The sequence below is a fragment of the Hydra viridissima genome, unplaced genomic scaffold, assembly GCF_058129835.1.
Source record: "Hydra viridissima isolate aposymbiotic clone 2 unplaced genomic scaffold, HvirCarnegie_v1 scaffold_9, whole genome shotgun sequence".
Classification (NCBI taxonomy): Eukaryota; Metazoa; Cnidaria; class Hydrozoa; order Anthoathecata; family Hydridae; genus Hydra; species Hydra viridissima.
In genome coordinates, this window is record NW_028324308.1 from 15,554,428 (window position 1) to 15,575,919 (window position 21,492).

Here is a 21,492-nt window from a genome sequence, read left to right on the forward strand (position 1 = left end):
TTATCCTAACATTATTTCCAACAAAAATAGATACTGCGTTTCATATTCACACACAAACGCTCAACAAGGAACTTATTTGTATGCATACATACATACATACATACATACATACATACATACATACATACATACATACATACATACATACATACATACATACATACATACATACATACATACATACATACATACATACATACATACATACATACATACATACATACATACATACTTACATACATACATATATACATGCATGCATGCATGCATGCATTCATACATACATACATACATACATACATACATACATACATACATACATACATACATACATACATACATACATACATACATACATACATACATACATACATACATACATACATACATACATACATACATACATACATACATACATACATACATACATACATACATACATACATACATACATACATACATACATACATACATACATACATACATACATACATATATACATACATACATACATACATACTTATATACATACATACATACATACATACATACATACATACATACATACATACATACATACATACATACATACATACATACATACTTATATACATACATACATACATACATACATACATACATACATACATACATACATACATACATACATACATACATACATACATACATACATACATACATACATACATACATACATACATACATACATACATACATACATACATACATACATACATACATACATACATACATACATACATACATACATACATACATACATACATGCATACATACATATATACATACATTCACCGAGAGATTAACTTGTTTTCTAAAAAGCCCCGTCACACATCGGAGGTTTAACCGAGATATTATTCAAATTTCTGTGTCTTTATCATTAAACATATAATAATAAAAATATACCCCAGAGAAACGCACCGATGATGCCGTTTTAACAATCCTGCTTGAAAAGTATTTCTAAATTTAATGGAGGTCCTAACAGAAACATTAATTTTTTTTTATTTAGTTTGAAAGAGTATCTACCTTTAACAGTTGGAATAACAAAAACCAGCTTTGTTGATTTCCATTGTGCCTAAACAAGACAACATCCACATTGCACGAGCCCTTGCCTAATAAAATCAAATGTCACATGGACTTTCTAATAACGGCCTTTTAAAAAAAGTATGAACCCCATTGTCTGCATGAATAAAAATTTGCACCTACGCACCATTAAAGATGGACATGACGGTCTAGAGAAACTCATAGCTAATCTCGAAGAGTTGTGCTAGGAATTAAATGTTAAGGAAAAAGCAAAGTTTTTTTTATTCATTAAAGGCGTGAATCCTAACTTTAAACGAAGACTTCGATTAAGTTAACCGGCTACTTACGCAAAAGCAGTCAGGATAGTAAGAGTTAACAACTCTGTTATCAACGACGATGAAGAAAGATTAGTTTACATTGTACTGTAATTAATGGCCAAACTGCAAGCTTAAGCCCACTAAGACAAACACGTTAAGGCTTGCTGAAAAGGATTTGCTAAAAATGAAAATGATGCTTCTTCACTGAACATTTGAAACACGACAGCTGCCTTTTTAGCCACCGCAATACTAAATATACAATTTCACCAGTTGATGTTGCGTTTATCAAAACAATAGACAGACAGCCAAGCTGCCTTTCTTTTCAACTGCTCAATACCATGAGTTCGTCTGTGACAAATATATCCATGTTTTCTGGACTTATTTATCCATAAACCCATCTCTTTATTTCCCCAACTGCAGAACTATTTTTAGAAACAGGGACAATATTTACACCTCTTTTTTGGTTCACACAAAGTCATAACAGAAGTTAATTGGCAACACGATTTCAGAAGATATAGCGATAGATGTTTTAAAGATAGAAGATATAATTATAATCCAAACAAGGACATGACCAGGTCTTTAAAAAATATTTAACAATTTAACGAGAATTCTCAATACTACATACTCTTAATTGTTTTAGGATCAAATTGTAACCGTATTGTTTTCAATGTAAAGGATTTAGACAGCCAAAATCTTTTAGACCTTTCCTTTTTAAATAGCAACCTCAAACCTACAAATTACAGCTGCCCAGATACTACATTTAAGTTAAGGGAAAAGAATACCCGCTCAATATCAAACTCACAAGTTATTAATGAAGCTGCCCACGGCAACGGTAGGAAGTTAAATTACAATGTTCCTTTAGTAAAAAAACTTAAACCCAATTCTAGAATCTATAGTAAGCAAAACCAATCCTATAATCCTACATTGGAATGATCTAAAAGTTATAGACAAGTTTACTTTTGATCACGTACTATGTTTTGGAAATAATATCTCCTATTGTGATAAATGTGAATCTTCACCAAGTACCATGCAGGTAAAATCAAGTGTTCAAAGAACCCAGCCCCATGAATCCCTCTCAGTTTCCATTTCAGTCAAGACTATGTTAGATAAATCCCTCATTCCAGTTGAAATGCCTCAAATTCCAGCATCAATTCAAGTCATCAATTAGATGCAAGAGCACCAAGTTAAATTGCGACAATCTAAACTAAGGGAACATAGGGAAAGTAGATCATCAGTGGAAGAAAATATTAATGGACATATTTGAACCAAACATTACCTCAAACAAAACAGACGGTAATGAAACGGACGGTAATGACTTATTCTTATTTTCACTAAATAACTAAAATTCAGCACGGTAAATATTGGATGAAAATCCCATGTCATAAGATAAATTCCTTATTGACGTAAAATAAACGGAGTCCATATTTAATGAAGACTAAGTCGGAGAAACAGAGCAATTTGTAATAAGAAATGAAATATCTCCAGAAAAAGAGGAAATAACGACAGCAAGGATCAGGCTTTGAAATACTTCTCAAGATCAGCCACTTAAATGGAAAGATTGTTCCTAACAACAAGTATCAAGCGGCTAAACTATTAAATAGCATTAACCAATGTTCAATCGAAGAGCACGAGATACTTTATCATATTAACGGACCAAGTAAGAAATCAACTAAATGGATTCATAAACAGTTAGTCATACCACCAAAATTCAGCAACAATATTCTATTCTGGGGTTATGATTATTCTATTCTGGGGTTATGGTCATGTCAGAACATTCGGTTTAGTAAAAGCAATTGATAAGCTGAGAAAAAAATTCTTTTGGCAATTAATGCACTTAACGACAAAAAAATAGATGCAAAATTGCCCGATATGCTCTAAAAGAAAAGGCAGAACTCCTTCATGACAAAGCCCATGACAACCTATACCTGCCGGAGAACTTTGGAACCAAGTGACTTGGGTTGTACCAATTCCTGTTACTATTTCCAGAACTAAGTATATAGTTCTTTTCCAAAATAGATTGACAACCTGGCTAGAAGCTTTCGCAAAGGCTTGCCCTGACTCTGTTATAATAGCACAGTTAATGTTAGATAATAAACCCTAAGATACGAAGCTACACAAACATTCTTAACAGATAGAGGTATTAAATTCCTCAAAAAACTTATAAAAGAAATATGCGTAATGATAAATACAAATAAAACAAACATGACTTGTACCACAGATGTGACTGAATGGTGGAAAGAATCAATGGAATCTCAATTAAAATACTTTCAATATATAAGTAAGCAATCATCAAAATACTTGAAATCAACAAATAAATGCCGCTTTGTTCACCTGTAGAACATTCATCGACAGCTCGGGTGAAGAATCATCCACCTTTCTGCTATTCAGGAGAGAACCTAGATGACCACCCGATATTTCATTATATAATCATAAAGACGTTCTCCGTTCAATTACAGAATTCAGAAACTTACCAATAAGAATAAGTCAAATAGCTAGTGACATAGCTCAAAGAAATCCACTTAATGAGTAATTAGGAAGTGAATATTATTATGATAGATCGACAAAAAATCGATCGAAAATGGGACTATCTGTTAAGCTACAGAGACAGTAGCACCGGTTAGCTTGAAAGTCAAAATGATCGATAACAAAGGTCGAATAGTTCATTCACTTAAACAGACTTGAGAAGTTTCACGAACCAGTTTAGAAAATTACAGGTGACCAAAATCTTTTAGAACAGGAAAGTGTTCAAAAACAACAAACGGATATCCATAAATCGAACGAAGAATCTATTAACGCGGGAACATCAGAAAATCAAAATAGTCCAATAGACGAAGACACAAACAAAACTCTGATTCTCGGCACAAATACAGAAAAGAGGATTAAAAGGAATATAACATAGATTAAAAGGAATATAACAGAATATCCCAGATTAAAAGGATTATGACATATTTGAAGTTATCGGAAACCACAGGACACGAAGAGAGAAAAGAGAGTTCCTTAATAAACACAGGTCTGCGTCAAAAATGTTCCTAGGGTTTTCTTAGGTGATTCTCAATGAAAATTGCCTTTTAAATCTGAATCTAGGAATAAAATTTGTCAATCAGGTCTAGTTTTTAAAATAAAGACTTAAGGCTCTTTACCGCATATTACAGCTGGGTGTCCATTTTATTGCAATTCCCAGGTGAGAGTTGTGTATTAATATATCTATAAACAGTACCTAAAGTATATTTATACAATTTTATTTATTATTGTCAATTTTTTTGCTGGTTAATATATGAGAGAAATAAAATTATGGGAAATTTTTTTAAAAAAATCCCGACAGATTCTGCTATGTGTGTGGAAAGGTAACTTTTAGTGATCAGCAATTCACCATAACTACGTTTGTAAAATCTCTTTACACTGCATATTTCGGAATAAGGCTTGGCGATCAAGACAAAAGCTTTGCCCCACATATATGCTGCAAAGCCTGTATTGTAGCCTTAAGACGCTGAAATGAGAGCACAGCAAACTGTATGTCATTTGGTGCACCAATGGTATGGAAAGAAGGCAAGGACCATACTGCAGACTGCTATTTCTATATGATCAATCTTCAAGGTAAAATAATTTCTTAAAAGAACAATATTTAACCTATCCGAATATACTCATTTTTTTATTGTCTAATGAAGTTTGAATTCTTTATAAAAATTGTGTTGAAATTCAAAAAAAAATTCTTTAAATTGTACAGAAAACTGGATAAAAATCTGAAAATAAATACGTGAATTTTTTCAGGTGTCATTAAGAAAAAAAAACACATGGTGGTCTATCCTGATATTCCTTCTGCCATTAAGCCAGTACCACATTGTCCAGGAGTTCCAGTTCCTATTTCCACCTGAAAAAGGCGAACCAGAAGAGGATATGGAAGGTGTAAAAGTGGAAGACACTGACATATCTGTGACATATGAGCCAACGTCTAGTATGACTTTGCCAAGACCACTCACTCAAAGTCAATTAAATGACTTGACCAGAAATCTTTGTCTTTCTAAAAAGAATGCACAACTTCTTGGTTCCCGTTTTAGTGACAGCAATCTTTTCGCTAAAGAAACTACCTTCTACTGGTTTAGAAACAGAGAAGAAAGCTTTCGGAGGTTCTTTGAAACTGATGGCATATTGCAATGATGTAAAAGGTTTAATAGAGGCACTTGGCGTTCCTTACCAACCAAGAGAATGGGGGTTCTTTATTGATTCCTCTACCATAAGCCTAAAGGCAATACTCCTACACATTGGCAATAAAATGGCAATGTACTTACTTAACATTCAGTTCAATTGACAGAAAGCAACAAGAACATGAAAATTTTGATTGATGCAATCAAGTTCTCCAACCACAATTGGCTTATATGTGGTGACCATAAGGTAAAATACTAATTAAGTTTTCTTGTCAATATAAAGCTTTCCTTTAAAAATACTTTAGCACCTGTGGGTGATTTTTTAGAAAGGAATTGAAATATATTTTAACTTACTAAGATTTCATTTTTTATGAATAATTCTTTTCTTTTCAGGTTGTGTGCTTTCTACTTGGGATACAAGATGGTACAAAAAATACCCTTGCTTCTTATGTCTATGGGATAGTACGGCAGATAGTCTTCACTATAAGCAGAAAGACTGGTCATCGGGAGGCATTCACAATTAGCAGCTACAACGTGATAGCTGAACCACAAGTCTCTCCAGAAAATGTTTTACTTCCTCCTCTCCATATCAAACTTGGTCTAATGAAAAATTTTGAAAAGCACTGAATAAAGAAGGCCAATCTTTTAAGTATCTATTGCAAAAGTTCCCTCAGATCAGTGATGCCAAGCTACATGCAGGTATAGTTGACGGACCCGAAATTGGAACTCTGTTAAAAGACAAAGATTGTGATATCAAAATGGTAGGCATTAAACGAGATGCATGGCGAATGTTCAGCACAGTAATTGAAGGATTTGTGGGAATGAAAAAAGCTCTGAATATGTTTCACATGCCAATGAGCTTATGAAAAGCTTCGAAAAACTGGGAGCTCACAGATCAATAAAAATGCACTTCTCCAGCCACATCTTGACTATTTTTCTGAAAACTGTGGAGACTACAGCGAGGAACTGGGTGAAAGATTCCACCAGGATATAAAAATGATGGAGACCAGAAATCAAGGACGTTGGGCCATAAACATGTTAGCTGACTATTGTTGGTGTCGTAAACGCGACGAACCAATAACTCTTCACAAACAGAAGGCATCAAAAACTTCTGTCCTCGGGAAATAGATTTTTTTTTTACAGTGTTTGATTACTTCACTAGTTCTTTTTAAGTTTAAAGTTAATGAAAGAATTAAATTGAGCCTTTTTCAGTTCACAAATAATTATGGCAATTTATTACATTACTAGGATGAAAATGAGAGATTTCTTGAAAATTATGTTTTTCTCAAAAAAAAAGTAGATGTGCAGTATTTTAATAACTTTACCTCATTGAGCAAAATTATTGTCATTCGAGTATAGGAGGCAAATTTCATTAGGATCTACCTAAGAAACCCCCAGGAACAGAAATTTTTGTTTCAAACACAGCCCTGTGAAATAGAAGGACAGATAACACAAATATTACTTGGAAACCAGAAAATAACCTCAGTCCGGAAATTGTACGAACTTATTTCGAACAAAGTCAGGTGTTTCGTAAAAGCGATGGAAGTTTCAGCCGACAGTTACATAGACAGCGCTCAACCAAATCCCTCATAGACGAAGAGAATACAATCTTAATCATTTATTAACAGAAATATGCGTGTTTCTTTAATTAATTGCTCCATACATTCTAAGTGTTGGCATTGGATCGATAAAAGACGGGGCTAAACCCAAGCCACAGTATGAAATTGGGTGGTTAAAAATCAAAAAAGTTACATTTTAAAATTCTTGATTATTAGTTTTATTAGAAACACACTGGATAAGAAAAATCCAAAGTATGAACGTTCTAAATTACATCGTTTTGGAGATATATAATACTGTCAAAAATTGCGAAAAAAAAGCGGAAAATATACTCTTGAAGACATTTATTTAGAAAAGCATTTCTACGGCAATGAATAAAACTTCCCATAGAGATTTATATATTCTTAGAACCAATATATCGTTAGAACCAATGTATCGTTAGAACCAATCTATCGTTAGAACCAAACTTAATGTAGTTTTTAATAATCACTTTTAAAAAAATCTATATCTTCGGTTTATCTTACAAGTTCCCTCTTAAAATTGAAATTTAAGAAAAAATATCTTAAACTTCATCTCTACTGCGTCTTCAAAAACTTGTTTAGAATAGTTTAATTGAGATATGCGGCGCAATGGAATTAATGATATGTTTACTAACTCCTACTAAAAATTCAGGTTGACACTTTTTTACTTTTTCGAGAATTTCCAAAGTTGAACAGGTATCTTAATTTTTAAGATACCTGTTCAACTATGAAAAGTGGCACAGCAACATTTTCATCGCTAAATTGTATCATTTCGATTTTTTTAAATTAGTCTGATTTCGGGTTTTTTAGTACCAATGCCATCCAATGTGTAGAGTAAAACAGGTTAGAATGAAATAGTTTGACAATCTTTATTCTTTTGTTCTCTATTAACTATTAAATAAACTTTTTGCAAATATTTTTTTGATCATGTTGTAGAGAATTTTTTTCTGATTTAGACGATATCCAATTTTAATTTAAAAAAAAGTTTTCGAATGCGTGATGATATTTTTTTTTTTTTTTTGAAAAATGAACATGACACCTGAAACTCTTGGAAATTAAATTTGATATCAATGAACTTAATAAGTATACTGGTAGAACCTTTTACGCTGGTCAAGAATCTTTTACGCTGGTCAAGAATCAAAATTAAATTTGCTATTCAGAGAAAAAAGTTGAGTTAAAAACGAAAACGGAGACGTGGGGCTGAATGAAATACGCTAATTAGGGGAACATAGGGCAAGATGAAGATTGTTTTGGAAAGCACCTCTATCTTATTCAATAACTGTATCAATAAGTAAAACTTTATCAAAAAGTGGAAAAAAATTATTATGCGTCACATATGTATAAAAAAAACCCATATAAAAATTAAAAATAACCTGGAAAAAACTCATTAACCAAAGTTGCCTCAAATTGTCATCTTGCCCCGTATGCGGGGCAAGACGACGACTTTGAAAAAAGTAAATTCCATTATACCATTACCTTCTCAAATAACGCGATATTATAAATTCTAGTTAACAAGATATGTAATACAAACGGTTCTGTAATTTTTTAAACAATTAAACTATATATTTATATGGGGCTATGGAAAAAAAAGTCTACTAATTAGTTCATAGCAAATTCCAACACAACAAAATAAAGCAAATGTATAAATAAGTTTTCATAGCTTAATACTACATAAATAAGTTTTCACAGCTTAATACTACTTGTATGGCTTCCAAATTGAACAAACTGAATGAGAAATTCTTGCTTGCCTTTGGCTGGTGATGTAATGATGAAATAAATCAAATACAATTGGATAAATTTTTTTCCCATTATTATAGGAAAAACCTTTTTAATAATTATCTTTGATTTCAAAAATAATTTTTTTAAAGAAAGCATAAATAAATCTAGTAGATGTTATCTACTTCCCTCTCAGCTATAATCAGATTTCAAATTTAGTTGAGTTTTGAGGATAACGATATGTTTTCATCTTACCCCAGGTTCCCCTACTTACTTGTTAAATGCGGCTTTTATTAATTAAATCTCAAGTGACCAATCATTCTCTATAAATTTTTTTGAATAAATTTAAAATCAATTCTTAATAAATATATTCTAATATAAAATATGCCTCGAAACAACTTGCACTCAAAACCATGAACCGAAGAGCAAGTTGCGCTTGGTGCGGCCAAATAACAAAGCGGTGAATTTTCGCTTGACAAAATTGCTCAATCATTCAGCATACCAGTAGCAACTCTTCACAGGCGTGTCTACGGCATAGGTGAAACAATTGGGAGTGGTTCAAACACGAGATTGTAGCAACAACTTGAATCAATTCTGGTAGATATCCTCATTAAATTATCCGATTGGGGCTTTGGTAGAACTTACAATGACGTCACCACACCAGTTACCAACTATCTGCAACACCAAGGTCAGCCTCATTTGTTTCCTAATGTTACAACAGAGAGAGATTGGTATTGGCTTTTCATAAACTGGTGGAGTAACAAGTTAAGCATCAGGGCCTTAGGCAATATTTCATCACTTAGAGCCGCTTTTTGCACGCAAGAAATAGTAGCAAAGTATTACAATACACTGCAAAGAGAATTCAACGAAGTAAGTATCAACAAAAATACTTCATGTCATTTGTGTAATTTTGATGAAATTGGCTTTTCTGGTGATCAAGGCAAGCAACACATAGTTTGCCGGCGTGGTGCAAAACGACCATTAAAATTAAATGGCAACAATGAAAAAATCCATTTTACAGTTGGAAATTGCATTAATGCGGATGGTAATCATCTTGCTCCATATATTATTTTTAAATCAAAAAATGCCTGTTCAGAGATTGGTGCTTAAGTGGTCCAGACGATGCCGTATAAGCCATATCTCCATCCGGATGGAGATATGGCGTATTCAGGACTGAGGTTATTTTATGCAAAGACAAAGTTCAGCAACTTATCAATAGAATGTTTTAGCCAACTGCAAGCAAAACATTTTAGCTTTGGTGAAGTTTTTACACGCACCCAAATATTTACTGGATTTCAGAATACTGGCTTGTTTCCATTCGATATCAGTAAAATTGATCAGTCAAAATTGCGAATCGCTAATACGTTTAAAACACCGTCATCTCAACCTAAGCTTTTATCATCTCAACCACCAGAATCTATGAAAGTACCACTAACACCACTACTAGCACCAGGAACTGCACCATCTCAGCCTTTACAATCTGAATCTATATCAATAACATCTAGCATCAGCATATATCGCATAGCATTAGCTTCAAAGTTACCTCAAATGTCAACTCGCCTGCAAACAACCTTTTTTTGTAGTAACTCCGGCTATTCAAAAGAAAAATCAAAAAGAGGTTGAAAAACAATTGCAATCGGACCAATCGCTTGCAGCAGCTTTGCAACAAATGTTTCGCATCCAACACGTTGACACAAAATAACGAAAAAATATGGATGTACCAAGGTTCGAAGGGCAGTGTCTCAGTAAACCTGAAATACTGGAGAGATCGAAAGGTGCTGAGAGCAAAAAAGCAGCTAAGCAAGCTAAAAACCAGCCTAAGCTTAGCTTTAATGACGAGCAACAAATAAATCAAGCAACAACAGCAACTCCAACAATAAAAAAGCTGCAAACCAAGTTAAGCATAAAAAGTCCTGTAAAGTTTTTGTTGAAGCTTCAACAACTCAATATATGAAATGGTATCAGCGTGAAAATTTAAAATACAAGGTTTGATTTTGTCACACATGTATACCAAAGCGATATGTAAAAGACGCTGAATTTTATTGCACTAAAATGTGCCACAAAAGTAACAGCTCAACTCAACCTCTAGTACCTCTCAACAACTAAACACCATCACAAGAATAAAAAAGTTTTTTTTATTTGGTTGTATTTTTAATTATTATCATTGGTGGTTTTTTAAATTATTATGATTGGTTGCTTTTTTTTTTTTTTTTTGTTTAAGTGTTGTTTTAATTACACATAGAATTGCGTATTTCATTCTCTCCGAATGTGAGGGTAGAATGAAATAACTTTTTTTTTTAATCAAATTAAGTTTTTTTAAAAACTAAAAACTTTTTTTAATGTGACTTGTATATATTTAAAAACAGCTTAAAGTTCTCTACAACTTAAAAAAAAAGCATTAAAGATAAAATCTAGAGATGCTATGATATCAATAACCATTCAATATAGGGTAATTGGTACTAAAAGATTGGTATTTAGACATTATTTATCTATTTCATCAATATTTGTCAATTACTTTAATTTCTACTAAATATTGCATGAAAATCTATGCTTAGAAGTTTAAAAAACATAATTAAACTGCTTTCAATATAAAGATAAGTTAAATTAGGAATTTAAAAACTCATATGTATGTATGTATGCATGCATGCATGCATGCATGTATGTATGTATGTATGTATGTATGTATGTATGTATGTATGTATGTATGTATGTATGTATGTATGTATGTATGTATGTATGTATGTATGTATGTATGTATGTATGTATGTATGTATGTATGTATGTATGTATGTATGTATGTATGTATGTATGTATGTATGTATGTATGTATGTATGTATGTATGTATGTATGTATGTATGTATGTATGTATGTATGTATGTATGTATGTATGTATGTATGTATGTATGTATGTATGTATGTATGTATGTATGTATGTATGTATGTATGTATGTATGTATGTATGTATGTATGTATGTATGTATGTATGTATGTATGTATGTATGTATGTATGTATGTATGTATGTATGTATGTATGTATGTATGTATGTATGTATGTATGTATGTATGAATGTATGTATGTATGTATATATATATATATATATATATATATATATATATATATATATATATATATATATATATATATATATATATATATATATATATATATATATATATATATACATATATATGTATACAAATATAAACATTTTTCAAAAAACGGAAATAGTCTTCTTTTTTGTAGCCTTCAGTAGAAGAGGGTGAAAAGTTTTGCTCTAAATTCATAAAAAAAACTCCTTAACATACCGATGACTAATTTAATAACATATCAACTTGACTTACTTGAGCATAAAAAATTTATTCCACACTCACGAGTCTCTGAATAAAGACCATTACAAGGATCCAGAAGATATTTGCATATTCTAGAACGTGATGTTGTCGGAGGGTTGCTTTCAAGTTGACATGTAGCGGAGCATTTTGTCCATGGAGTCCATTCATTAAAGGTGCCTTGAAAGTAATCAAAGCAATTAAACTAGTTAACTGAATTAATGCTTTAAAATTATCTACAAAAAAAAATACACGATATATATATATATATACACTGCAGGCCAAAAGTTTCCGGACACAAGATATTTTTATATAAAAAGCTAAAATCTATCCTGTATCATTAAATTAATCAATAATATTAATTTATAATACTTAAACTTACTAATTTTAAGTTTTTATGTCAGTTTGAGATCAGTAATTGTGTATTACTGACCTCAAACTTACATAAATAAGTTTGTTTTTTTAATTGCATGTTTTAACTTGATATATAGCGTTACATTACTCAAGAGTTTGGTCTTGTTAAAGTTATTTGTTGAAATATGAAGTAAATATTTATAATATAATGATATCCGACTAAATGATTAAGAATATTTAGTTTTGTTTAGCTTTCATTTGGTAATAATGACGGTTACATTAAAAAGTCTCCAAAAAAATTTCAAAAGTTTATAATTCGACTATTTAATTAAAAATATGGGTAAAAATCCTTCTTTAACGGTTGCAAAACGTTCTGGTCTAGTATCTTAGTTTATTCAGACTCGAAGAAAATAGCATTTTAAAATTTTCTAACTTAGAAGTGTATCTGTAGCACAAAAACCGATTAAGACACAAAAAGTGTCTACTTGCCTAAAAGTCTTTTGTGATTTAACTGTGATTGAACAAAAATTCAATAGTAGCATTAAAGAAGTAGACGACACCATTATTATTATTGAAATATTTGTGAGGCTCTCAAAAATTGCCAATACAAAAAGACCACATGCTGATATTCGATATAGAGATCCAAACAGAGCAGTCTTATCAACTTCAGAAGATACCAGACTGGCATTTTTACTTATTTTTGCAACAATTGCAGAACAAATGACTAGCAAACAGGGAAACAGACAATATCAGTTGACCAGAGATACAGGTGCAGTTTTAGCTCATTCGTGTCGTGGTATAGTAGCAATTACGAAATTTTAGTTACAACATTCTTTTAAATATGTAATACTGGGAAATATTACAACTGACCCACTAGAAAAAATATTAGGAAAACTTTGACAAAGATCTGGAGGCGCATGTTTTATCAATGTGCGACATGTCATAGAAAAAGTTGAAATTCAAAGAGCTAAATTAAGTCTATTTGTGTAGACATTGGTTCTTTATCTGCAGAGAGTGGACATAACTGCAAAAAAGGTGCATACTTTCTTAGCGGTAATGCTATTGACATATTTGACAAATTGCCTGAGTTAGAAAAGAGCGTGCAAATAGATCCGAAAGCAGGATTATTATACATTTCTGGATATATAGCGAGAAATGAAGTTGAAGAGCAGGAAGAAGCTAAATTTTACTATTTGGCGATCATACTGCAGAAATAAATTGTGGAGGTTTGAAGATAGCAAATGAGAATGTTTGTCCGTGGACTATTTTCTCATATACTAATTCATGAAATTGTTAGTAAAGTCTGCTGAAAGTCACTCTGCAATGTGCTGATGTTGATATCAGAGTCTTTTAAGTTTAATATGGAAAGAAAACATGCTATTTCACTTTCAAACATTTTTTTAAAAATCTATGTTAACTAACACGGTTAATATGGATCATGATAATGCCAACCTAGCTGACCCAAGAACTCCACTTACATTGGGTGGTAGCGCACATATCAAGGTTTCCTGTTAGGGAAATTTTGAAAATCTTTTAACTTTGTCCGCGGAAAATAATTTAATTTGAATGTTTAAATCAAGTGAAACATTTGCTTCATTGTGAGCCAAACAAAACATCAAAAATAAGGTTAAACTTTGTAAAAAGTAGAGTTTGATTTAGTGAAGTTAGATTTAGTGAGTTACCACAATGCCAAATCAAGCTTAGGTTCATGATAAAAATGGAAAGTTTCTTTGCTTGCTGTGTCTGAAAAAATATTTAAAATAGCATACTGCTTTCCAACGAGATCAAGTAAGCCAATCGTTCAATACCAAGATCCATATCAATGATTCTCAATACCATAAGGAATCTGGAAATCGTGCAGGACTACTTTGCGCAGGAAACAAGAGGGGAAAAAGTTGCACTCCCCCCTTTGTTTGATTTCAAATCAAAACAAGTTAGATTTGAAACAAGAGGCACGATGTGTTATTGCTTAATCTGTCAAATTGGTCCTTCAAAGTTTCAAGATAATCATTTTCTTGAAGAGCAAACCACCATTGCGTTGCAGCACATGCCTGAGGCCTATAGGAAAAGGTGTGCCCCACCACTACTAGGAGCTGAGAGTTCTGGGACAAAATCATTTTTTCCTTCCTCGCGGTAAAATTTTTCTAGGACAAAACTTTTTTTTGCATGACGTGAAAAAGCGTAATGAAAAATTTTAATTTTTGTAAAGGTGTTTAAATTTTCTTGCACAAAAAATTTCGTGTACTTTTTTTCTTTCGTCTTGTTCTTTTTTTGTTTCGATGATTGATTTGTATATTTCTATCTCCCGCCATTTGATTCCTTTATTTTTTAAAATTTGAATGGGATCTTGAGACAGTATTTTAAAACTTCTAATTTTTCCGTTTTCATCTCGTAAGATTTTAATTTTGTGAGTTTCAATGGAATTCATTTTTAATGTGCCAAGAATTTCTTTAAGTCATAAAATTTTCACAAAATTGAATTTAAAAAGGGAACGCTTGAGAATGGGGAGTTTGGTCCGAGAAGTAATCCGGAGCCGATAGATTCGTATCCTTTTCCGCCGTTAAATTCGTATCTTTTTCGTATCTTTTTACATAAAATCCATCTCTGACTTAGCTTCCTTTCACCCACGGCGTTAAAAACAGTCCGTTACCTCTGTGTGTTTCCATTTTAAATCCGTTTCCATTTCTTTTGACGTATATAACACCTCTTCCTGAAATTTTGTCTACTACAGTGGACCCAAGCGAAGAGGCAGCTCCAGTCAACAGACCAGTGGCAACCATTGGAGCGGCTAGTACTGTAAGCATTCCAAATAAAGGCAAAAGAGCTCCAATAAATCCTCCTTTCACTTTTGAGTTGTATTCCACCTGAGTTTCAGTGATTTTAATGGTTACTCCTACTCCTCGATGGAGAGCGTCCACAATTTTTCAATGTTAACTTTCCGTTACAAGCAAAACGTCATTTCCGTTAAAATCTTCTTTTGAAATCCTGATGCTCACTGGCTGGCTATCCATCATTGATTTTTTTATTTTGTCGACCTGTCCCTGAGACACATTTACTTTGACACTGATATATCTGCTTATTTTTTTAATGTTGGAAAAATATTTATTTCACTTCTCGAATGTGATATCGTATCGCGATGTCTTCCCCTCGAAAGTCGATTAAATTTCCATTTTGATCGATGATGAAAGTGATCATCGTAGAAATTTCGGGCACTTTGACAGGGAGATAAACCAAATGGGTGGGTCTTTCGATGATTTTAAAACCTGGACCCACATCTGGGTAAAAGGAGTAAATGCAATTTAATTGGGAGCCATTAATGTATGCCGACCCGATGACATTGTTGACGATTCTGATCGTGTTGACGCTTGAAATTCTAACAATGTCGTCGGACTCGTATTCAGAATTGGAATCCAACTGTCTTTTGTGAATCCCAAAACTGACGCGATGCTGTTTTCCACGTTCAAGTCCATCAAATAATTCAAACCAAGTTTAATGGTTGATTTTAAAGTGTTTGAATTGGATCCTATATAGATGTTTTTAGGGGAGTAGCTGATTTTATTTGTAGTAACGTAACTTGCACTTTGAGACGCGTAATTTTTTTATTGTGTTTGAGACGGACTTTTGCAAGTAATTGTTAATGTCAATAATGTCGAAACTCCCTTCTGGAATGGCAATGTTTCCCAATTGGCTCCATTGTTCATGCTGTACCTGAAAGAATTAATTTTGCTGATGATGTTTGGAAAGCTGTTGTACGTTTCTAGACCGAGAAAAGCCATTTCGTAACTTTTCCCTTTTTCAAAAACAATTTTGTCTAAAAAATTTCTTGTGATTACGTAGGAATTTCCATCCACGTCGATGATTATGCCTGACATTTTTTAATATGTGAAATTTTATTGAAACAGATTTTCTGATATGAAATTTCACAACAATCTCTTCTCCTTTAAAGTCAATCAAATCTCCATTTTCATCCACAATTCGTGTCTCCATTTTTGAAATTTTGCTCACCATTAATGGCAAATATAATAAGTTACGAGGTTGTTCATCGATAAAACCTTCATCCGCATTGAAAGAATAAACGATGTTTGATTTTTCTCCGTTTAAATAAGACGAGCCGATTAGGTCGTTTGTAACTAGGATTGTTTTTGAATCAACTTTGTAAGAGTTAAACCGAAACATAGCCATCTCATATTTTTTATTTGAATCCAACTCGATTGGCTTCTCGAAGCATGTCTCGATGACGCTGTTTTTTGATTCCACATGTTAAATAACCGACATCTTTTTATTCACGCAAGAAATTTTTTTAAACCATTTTAAAAAAATTTTTTTCACGAATTTGGAAAATAAAAATCATCAAATCCGCTTTGATATTTTCCATCGTACTTTTTTGATGAAAAATCAAATACCGCAAATCCTAGAGGCTCAGACCAGCAATGTCTGCAAAACTTTTTAAACTCTTCTTTTCCCATGTCGCTCGAAACAGAGAAATAAAATTGGTGTTTTCTCTGATGGTTTGTCTGGGGAGCATGAAATAATTTTGAGCCAGGTAAAAGCAGTCTACGTTGGAGTGCCTTCCTCAGACGTAATATTTTTCGCACTTGTTTTGTTTGGTCAATTGCAAATCGTCAAAGATCATTAAATTGTTTTTGGTTGCATCGAGATCTTCAGGTTCAGGCACGTCGTCAGCCGTTTCGAAAAACTGACACTCCATATTCTCGTTGTCGAAATAAGTTTTTGAATGGTCGTTGATGACGCATTCAGGGTTTAAATTCAATTTTTCCATTTCGTTTTGTACCTTGAACAAATCGAGAATAACCCTTTTTGGCAAATTCTTCTCGAACGAACTTTTCAGTAATTTATAGTCGGGTTGGAAAAGAGATTTTCCAAAAACTTGTAAAAGGTTGTAATCAAACCATCCAGGTCTTAACAGCTAATTCAGAAGCAAAGTTGTTTTTCCACAACCTGACTTTCCGACGATGATTCTTCGAATACTTCTCGGTAGAAGCTTGTTGTTGTTTCTTTTGCTTTTTCCAATATTCCATGACAAATCAATAACTTCCATTTTTATTAAAAATTTTTTTTTTAAAATAAAAATGTACTGCGTGAAATGTAAAAGAAAAACAGAAACGATCCATTTGAGAAAAGAATTCTCAAAAAGCAACAGAAATATGATCAAAGGAACTTGTGGCGTTTGCGGATCGACAAAAAGCAAGTTTGTTCCTTCGCATGAATCATTTCAAAAAGGGGGAGACTTGGTTGAATCAATCAACAAACTTTCAAAAAAAATCAAACTACCGTGGGCAAATTTCCAGGAGAAATGCACATTCCAGGAATGAATTTTGCAGGGCCTGGCACAAACTTGGACAAAAGGCTCACTTCCACCTACATGTATCAGGAATGGAGCAAACCAGTGGACAGAGTGGGTAATGCAGCATACCATCACGATTTGGTTTATAAATATTTCAACGACATACAAAACAGAAATTTGGCTGATCAAATGATGCTTAAAGAAATGAACTCCATTCAAAATCCCACTCAAAAAGAAATTAACGAAAGAAAACTCATCACTCCCATCATCAAAGCCAAAGCCAAATTTGGACTGGGTGTTGATAAAAAAAAAAATTCCCGATAGATGGATGGATCGTTCCTTTAAAAAGCAAAACGGGTCTTGATGTGGCTGAAGCGTTGAAAAAAATATTTTAAAAAAAAAAGTGCACCAAAATGTGGGTGGATAAAGGAAAAGAATTTTATAACAAACACGTGAGAGCGTTGGGCATGCGATTGTATTCCACTGAAAACGAAGAAAAAAGTTGTGTTGTCAAGCGATGGAACAGAACGATGAAAGAAAAAATATTTTTCAGCCAGCAGCACTAATAAATACATTGACGTTTTAGATGAAATGGTGAAAAATTAAACAATACTAAACACTCTTCCATCAAAATGACTCCAGTTGAAGCCAGCGATGAAAAGAATAAAAATAAGGTCTGGATGAACCTAAATGGAAAGGTTTAAACAGAAAGACCAGAACCGAAATTTTCAATAGGTGACAAAGTGAGGATCACAAAAAAGAAGTCCAATTTTGAAAAAGAGTACACGCCGAGAGGTCTGGGTATGTTTGAAAGTTGCAGTTTTGAAACGAAAGAACTGAATGGTTATTCCATGTCATTTCTAGGATTTAACGAAAAAAACAGAATGAACGAAGAAGAAAGAAAGTTTATTGAGGTGACTGGAAAAATATCAAAATTTCTTCAAAAACAAGTCAAGGAAATGATGTCAACTTTGAAAAAAGGAGGAAGAGCAAAAAAATCATGACGGAAGATTTGTCCATTTTGAAAAATATATCTGAAAATCCACACGCGGCTCCCATTTTTTTCGGAAAGTTGTTTACAAAGAAAAACGAAAAAAACATTGAAGTGACCTCTTTGTTTTTCAAAAAAAAAAACAAAAGAAGAAAAGTGCGTCAATTAAAAGATAAAATGCTCGTGAAAGCAAATCCTTTGGAATACATTCAACAAAAGTGCTACGCTATCGCCTCTTTGAAAATTGAAGGTGTTTTTATCGGTGCACAGATCGAGTCCATTCAGGTTAAAATTTCCGAAGTGGTCATCACAAAAAATGCACCTTCTTTTCAAAGCATCATAGGTAATGATTTGGATTTGGGAGAAGTGGAATCTGATGATGAATTGTGAAATAACGTAAAATTCATGAAAATTAAATGATTTAAATCATTTTCTTTTCATATAAAAATGCACACCCCTCATTAGTTGTATAAAAACATTACCTCAGTAGAAGACCAAAGTTTGAAATTGGATTTGGGTTATTTGGAGGAAAGAATTAAAGAGTTGGAACAAAAAAATCCGAAAAACATAATTGTAGTCAATAAAAAATTGAGTCATCCAACCTATTTCAACGTCAAAGGACAGCATGAGATTTTTGCTCAATAAGACATTAAAATTGATTATTTATCACACACGCAAATATCGTTGTCTATCGGTCTAAAATTAGAAAGTGGTATTGCTGTTGTTACTTTGATGAACAAAATAAGTGATCAATTGGATTATTACAAAAACGATGTTATTTTTTCAGAGTCTGTGGATCAAATCGCCATGACTATACACAATTACAGTTCACGTGACGTCATAATAAAAAAAGGTGAAAAACTTTGTAAAATTAATCATACCGATTCGAATTAAAAAAAATAATGAATTTGTTAAAAAGATGGAAATAATAAAAAACAAAGATAAAATTTATCCGACTCTTCCAACAGCACCATCAGATGAAGGACACATTTATCGACTTCAAAAAATAAGCGAAATCCAAAAAGAAATGCAGGATAAAAAGACAAAGAGAATGGATCTCAGGAAAACGTACCATCGCGCTGCAAAATTTATTCGTTTTACAGATGATGGTTTGCAAACGGTATGGATTGGTTTGAGAATTACAGGAATGTACTTTTGTCAACCATCGTAGCCGCTCCAGTATTGATTGCGTCTGAGGGTATTGCTATTGAAATGGTGGTTTTATCTATTTTCGGAAATCAACAGAACAAAAAACTGATGTTGAAGACTAAAAAGCAAGAAAAATTAAAAGTTCTTGCAGAATCCAAATTGAACACCATCAGCAACCACATTTCAAAAGCGCTCATGGATATCTTGGTGAGCGATTCTGAGTACGAATTAATTCTTAGCGAGCTTCAAAAATTTAAAAACATGGCAGAGGAGATACGAACAAAGACAAAAAGCAGCATTGACGAATTGACCAAAGAGTCGCTAATCCAAAAAGGAAGAGAAGACGCCATTTAAGCGTTTAATAACATGTTTAAACAGGGAAAATAAACAAAAACGTAGACTCATTCGTGTTTTTGTTTATGTTTTTTTCTATGTATTTTAAAAATGTATTTTTTTAAAATACAAGACCCGAAAAAGAGAGACGAGATTGTTATAAATTATATGGCTAACAGAGAAAAGCTTTATAATGAAAGCATCAAAAACAACATTTTGTGGAGGCTCAGTAGGCATTTGGGGATGTTTTTTCCTCAAAGGCCTTGGTATTTGTGAGCTGAATAATGGCCATATCAACCAATATGCCTATAAAAACACACTTGAAACACATTTGATTCCATCGGTAAGGCAATTGTTTGGCAGAAGCAAGCAATACATCTTCCAGCAACACGGAGCTCCAGCACACACAGCACATAATATAACACACTGGTTTAACACAAAAAAGATCAATTTGTTGCCTCGGTGCCCTAGATCACCAGCTGTCAACCCAATAGAAAATATTTGGTGATGGATCGACTCTCAATTGGTAAACCATTAAATTCAATCATTTGAGCATTTGAAGCAATTTCTGAATGAGTACTGGTTAAAAGTAACACATTAGATGTATATGAAATTGGTCGAATCAATTCTTTTTTGCTATCGAGCCAAAGGAGAATACTTTAAATATTAAATTTGTATTTTTTTTTTTTTTAGTTTTTTGTTTTCTAAACCTTAACTCGATTAAACTTTTATGCATCTAATTTTATGATTATATAATTAATTATTTAACTTTTTTTTTAATTCTGTACCTCGGAGGGATACAACACTATGTCCATTTTTTTCCATATTGACTTTATTACAATGTTAAAATCAGCTTTTCTCATATTTCTTAGAGGAATAGAGCACTATGTCCAAAACCAGTTAGAACCGAATATAGCATGTTTTAAAACAACACCAAGTCCACTTTCATTTAGAGGGATAGAAAAAAAAAGTTTAAAACTCCTCTCCTGTAAAGTTGTGAAAATGGACATAGTGTTGTATCCCTCCGAGGTACAGAATTATATTTTTAAACTATCTAATCTTATCAATTTTAGTTGTATTGCTAATTAATTGTTCTTTTAAAAATAAAAAAAATTAATTAAATTCATTTTCCTAATTTTCTTTAGTTGAAAAAACCCTGAAAAGTTTGATTGAATAACCATCTCGGTTAAACATTTATGCATAGCTGTATATATATTT

General features: G+C 32.6%; 1 protein-coding gene and 1 long non-coding RNA gene across 4 annotated transcripts in view; both read right to left on the minus strand.

Annotated features, from left to right (window-relative positions):
* The window catches only part of LOC149884250 (uncharacterized), a 124,810-nt gene extending 113,226 nt beyond the window's left edge, over positions 1-11,584 (minus strand). The window contains exon 1 of the long non-coding RNA XR_016456048.1: positions 35-11,584. This is a non-coding gene — a long non-coding RNA (uncharacterized LOC149884250). The remainder of the gene's footprint in view (positions 1-34) is intronic.
* LOC149884259 (semaphorin-5B-like) overlaps positions 1-21,492 on the minus strand; it is a 61,692-nt gene that overhangs the window by 12,254 nt on the left and 27,946 nt on the right. The window contains exons 7-8 of one of the 3 annotated variants that reach the window (XM_090099184.1): positions 12,158-12,322; positions 1,066-1,114 (exon numbers count right to left, since the gene is read on the minus strand). In XM_090099184.1, coding sequence (XP_089955310.1) covers positions 1,068-1,114; positions 12,158-12,322 — 212 coding nt within the window. In that variant the 3' untranslated portion in view covers positions 1,066-1,067. The remainder of the gene's footprint in view (positions 1-1,065; positions 1,115-12,157; positions 12,323-21,492) is intronic. The other 2 variants (XM_090099182.1, XM_090099180.1) reach the window with 2 other exon arrangements.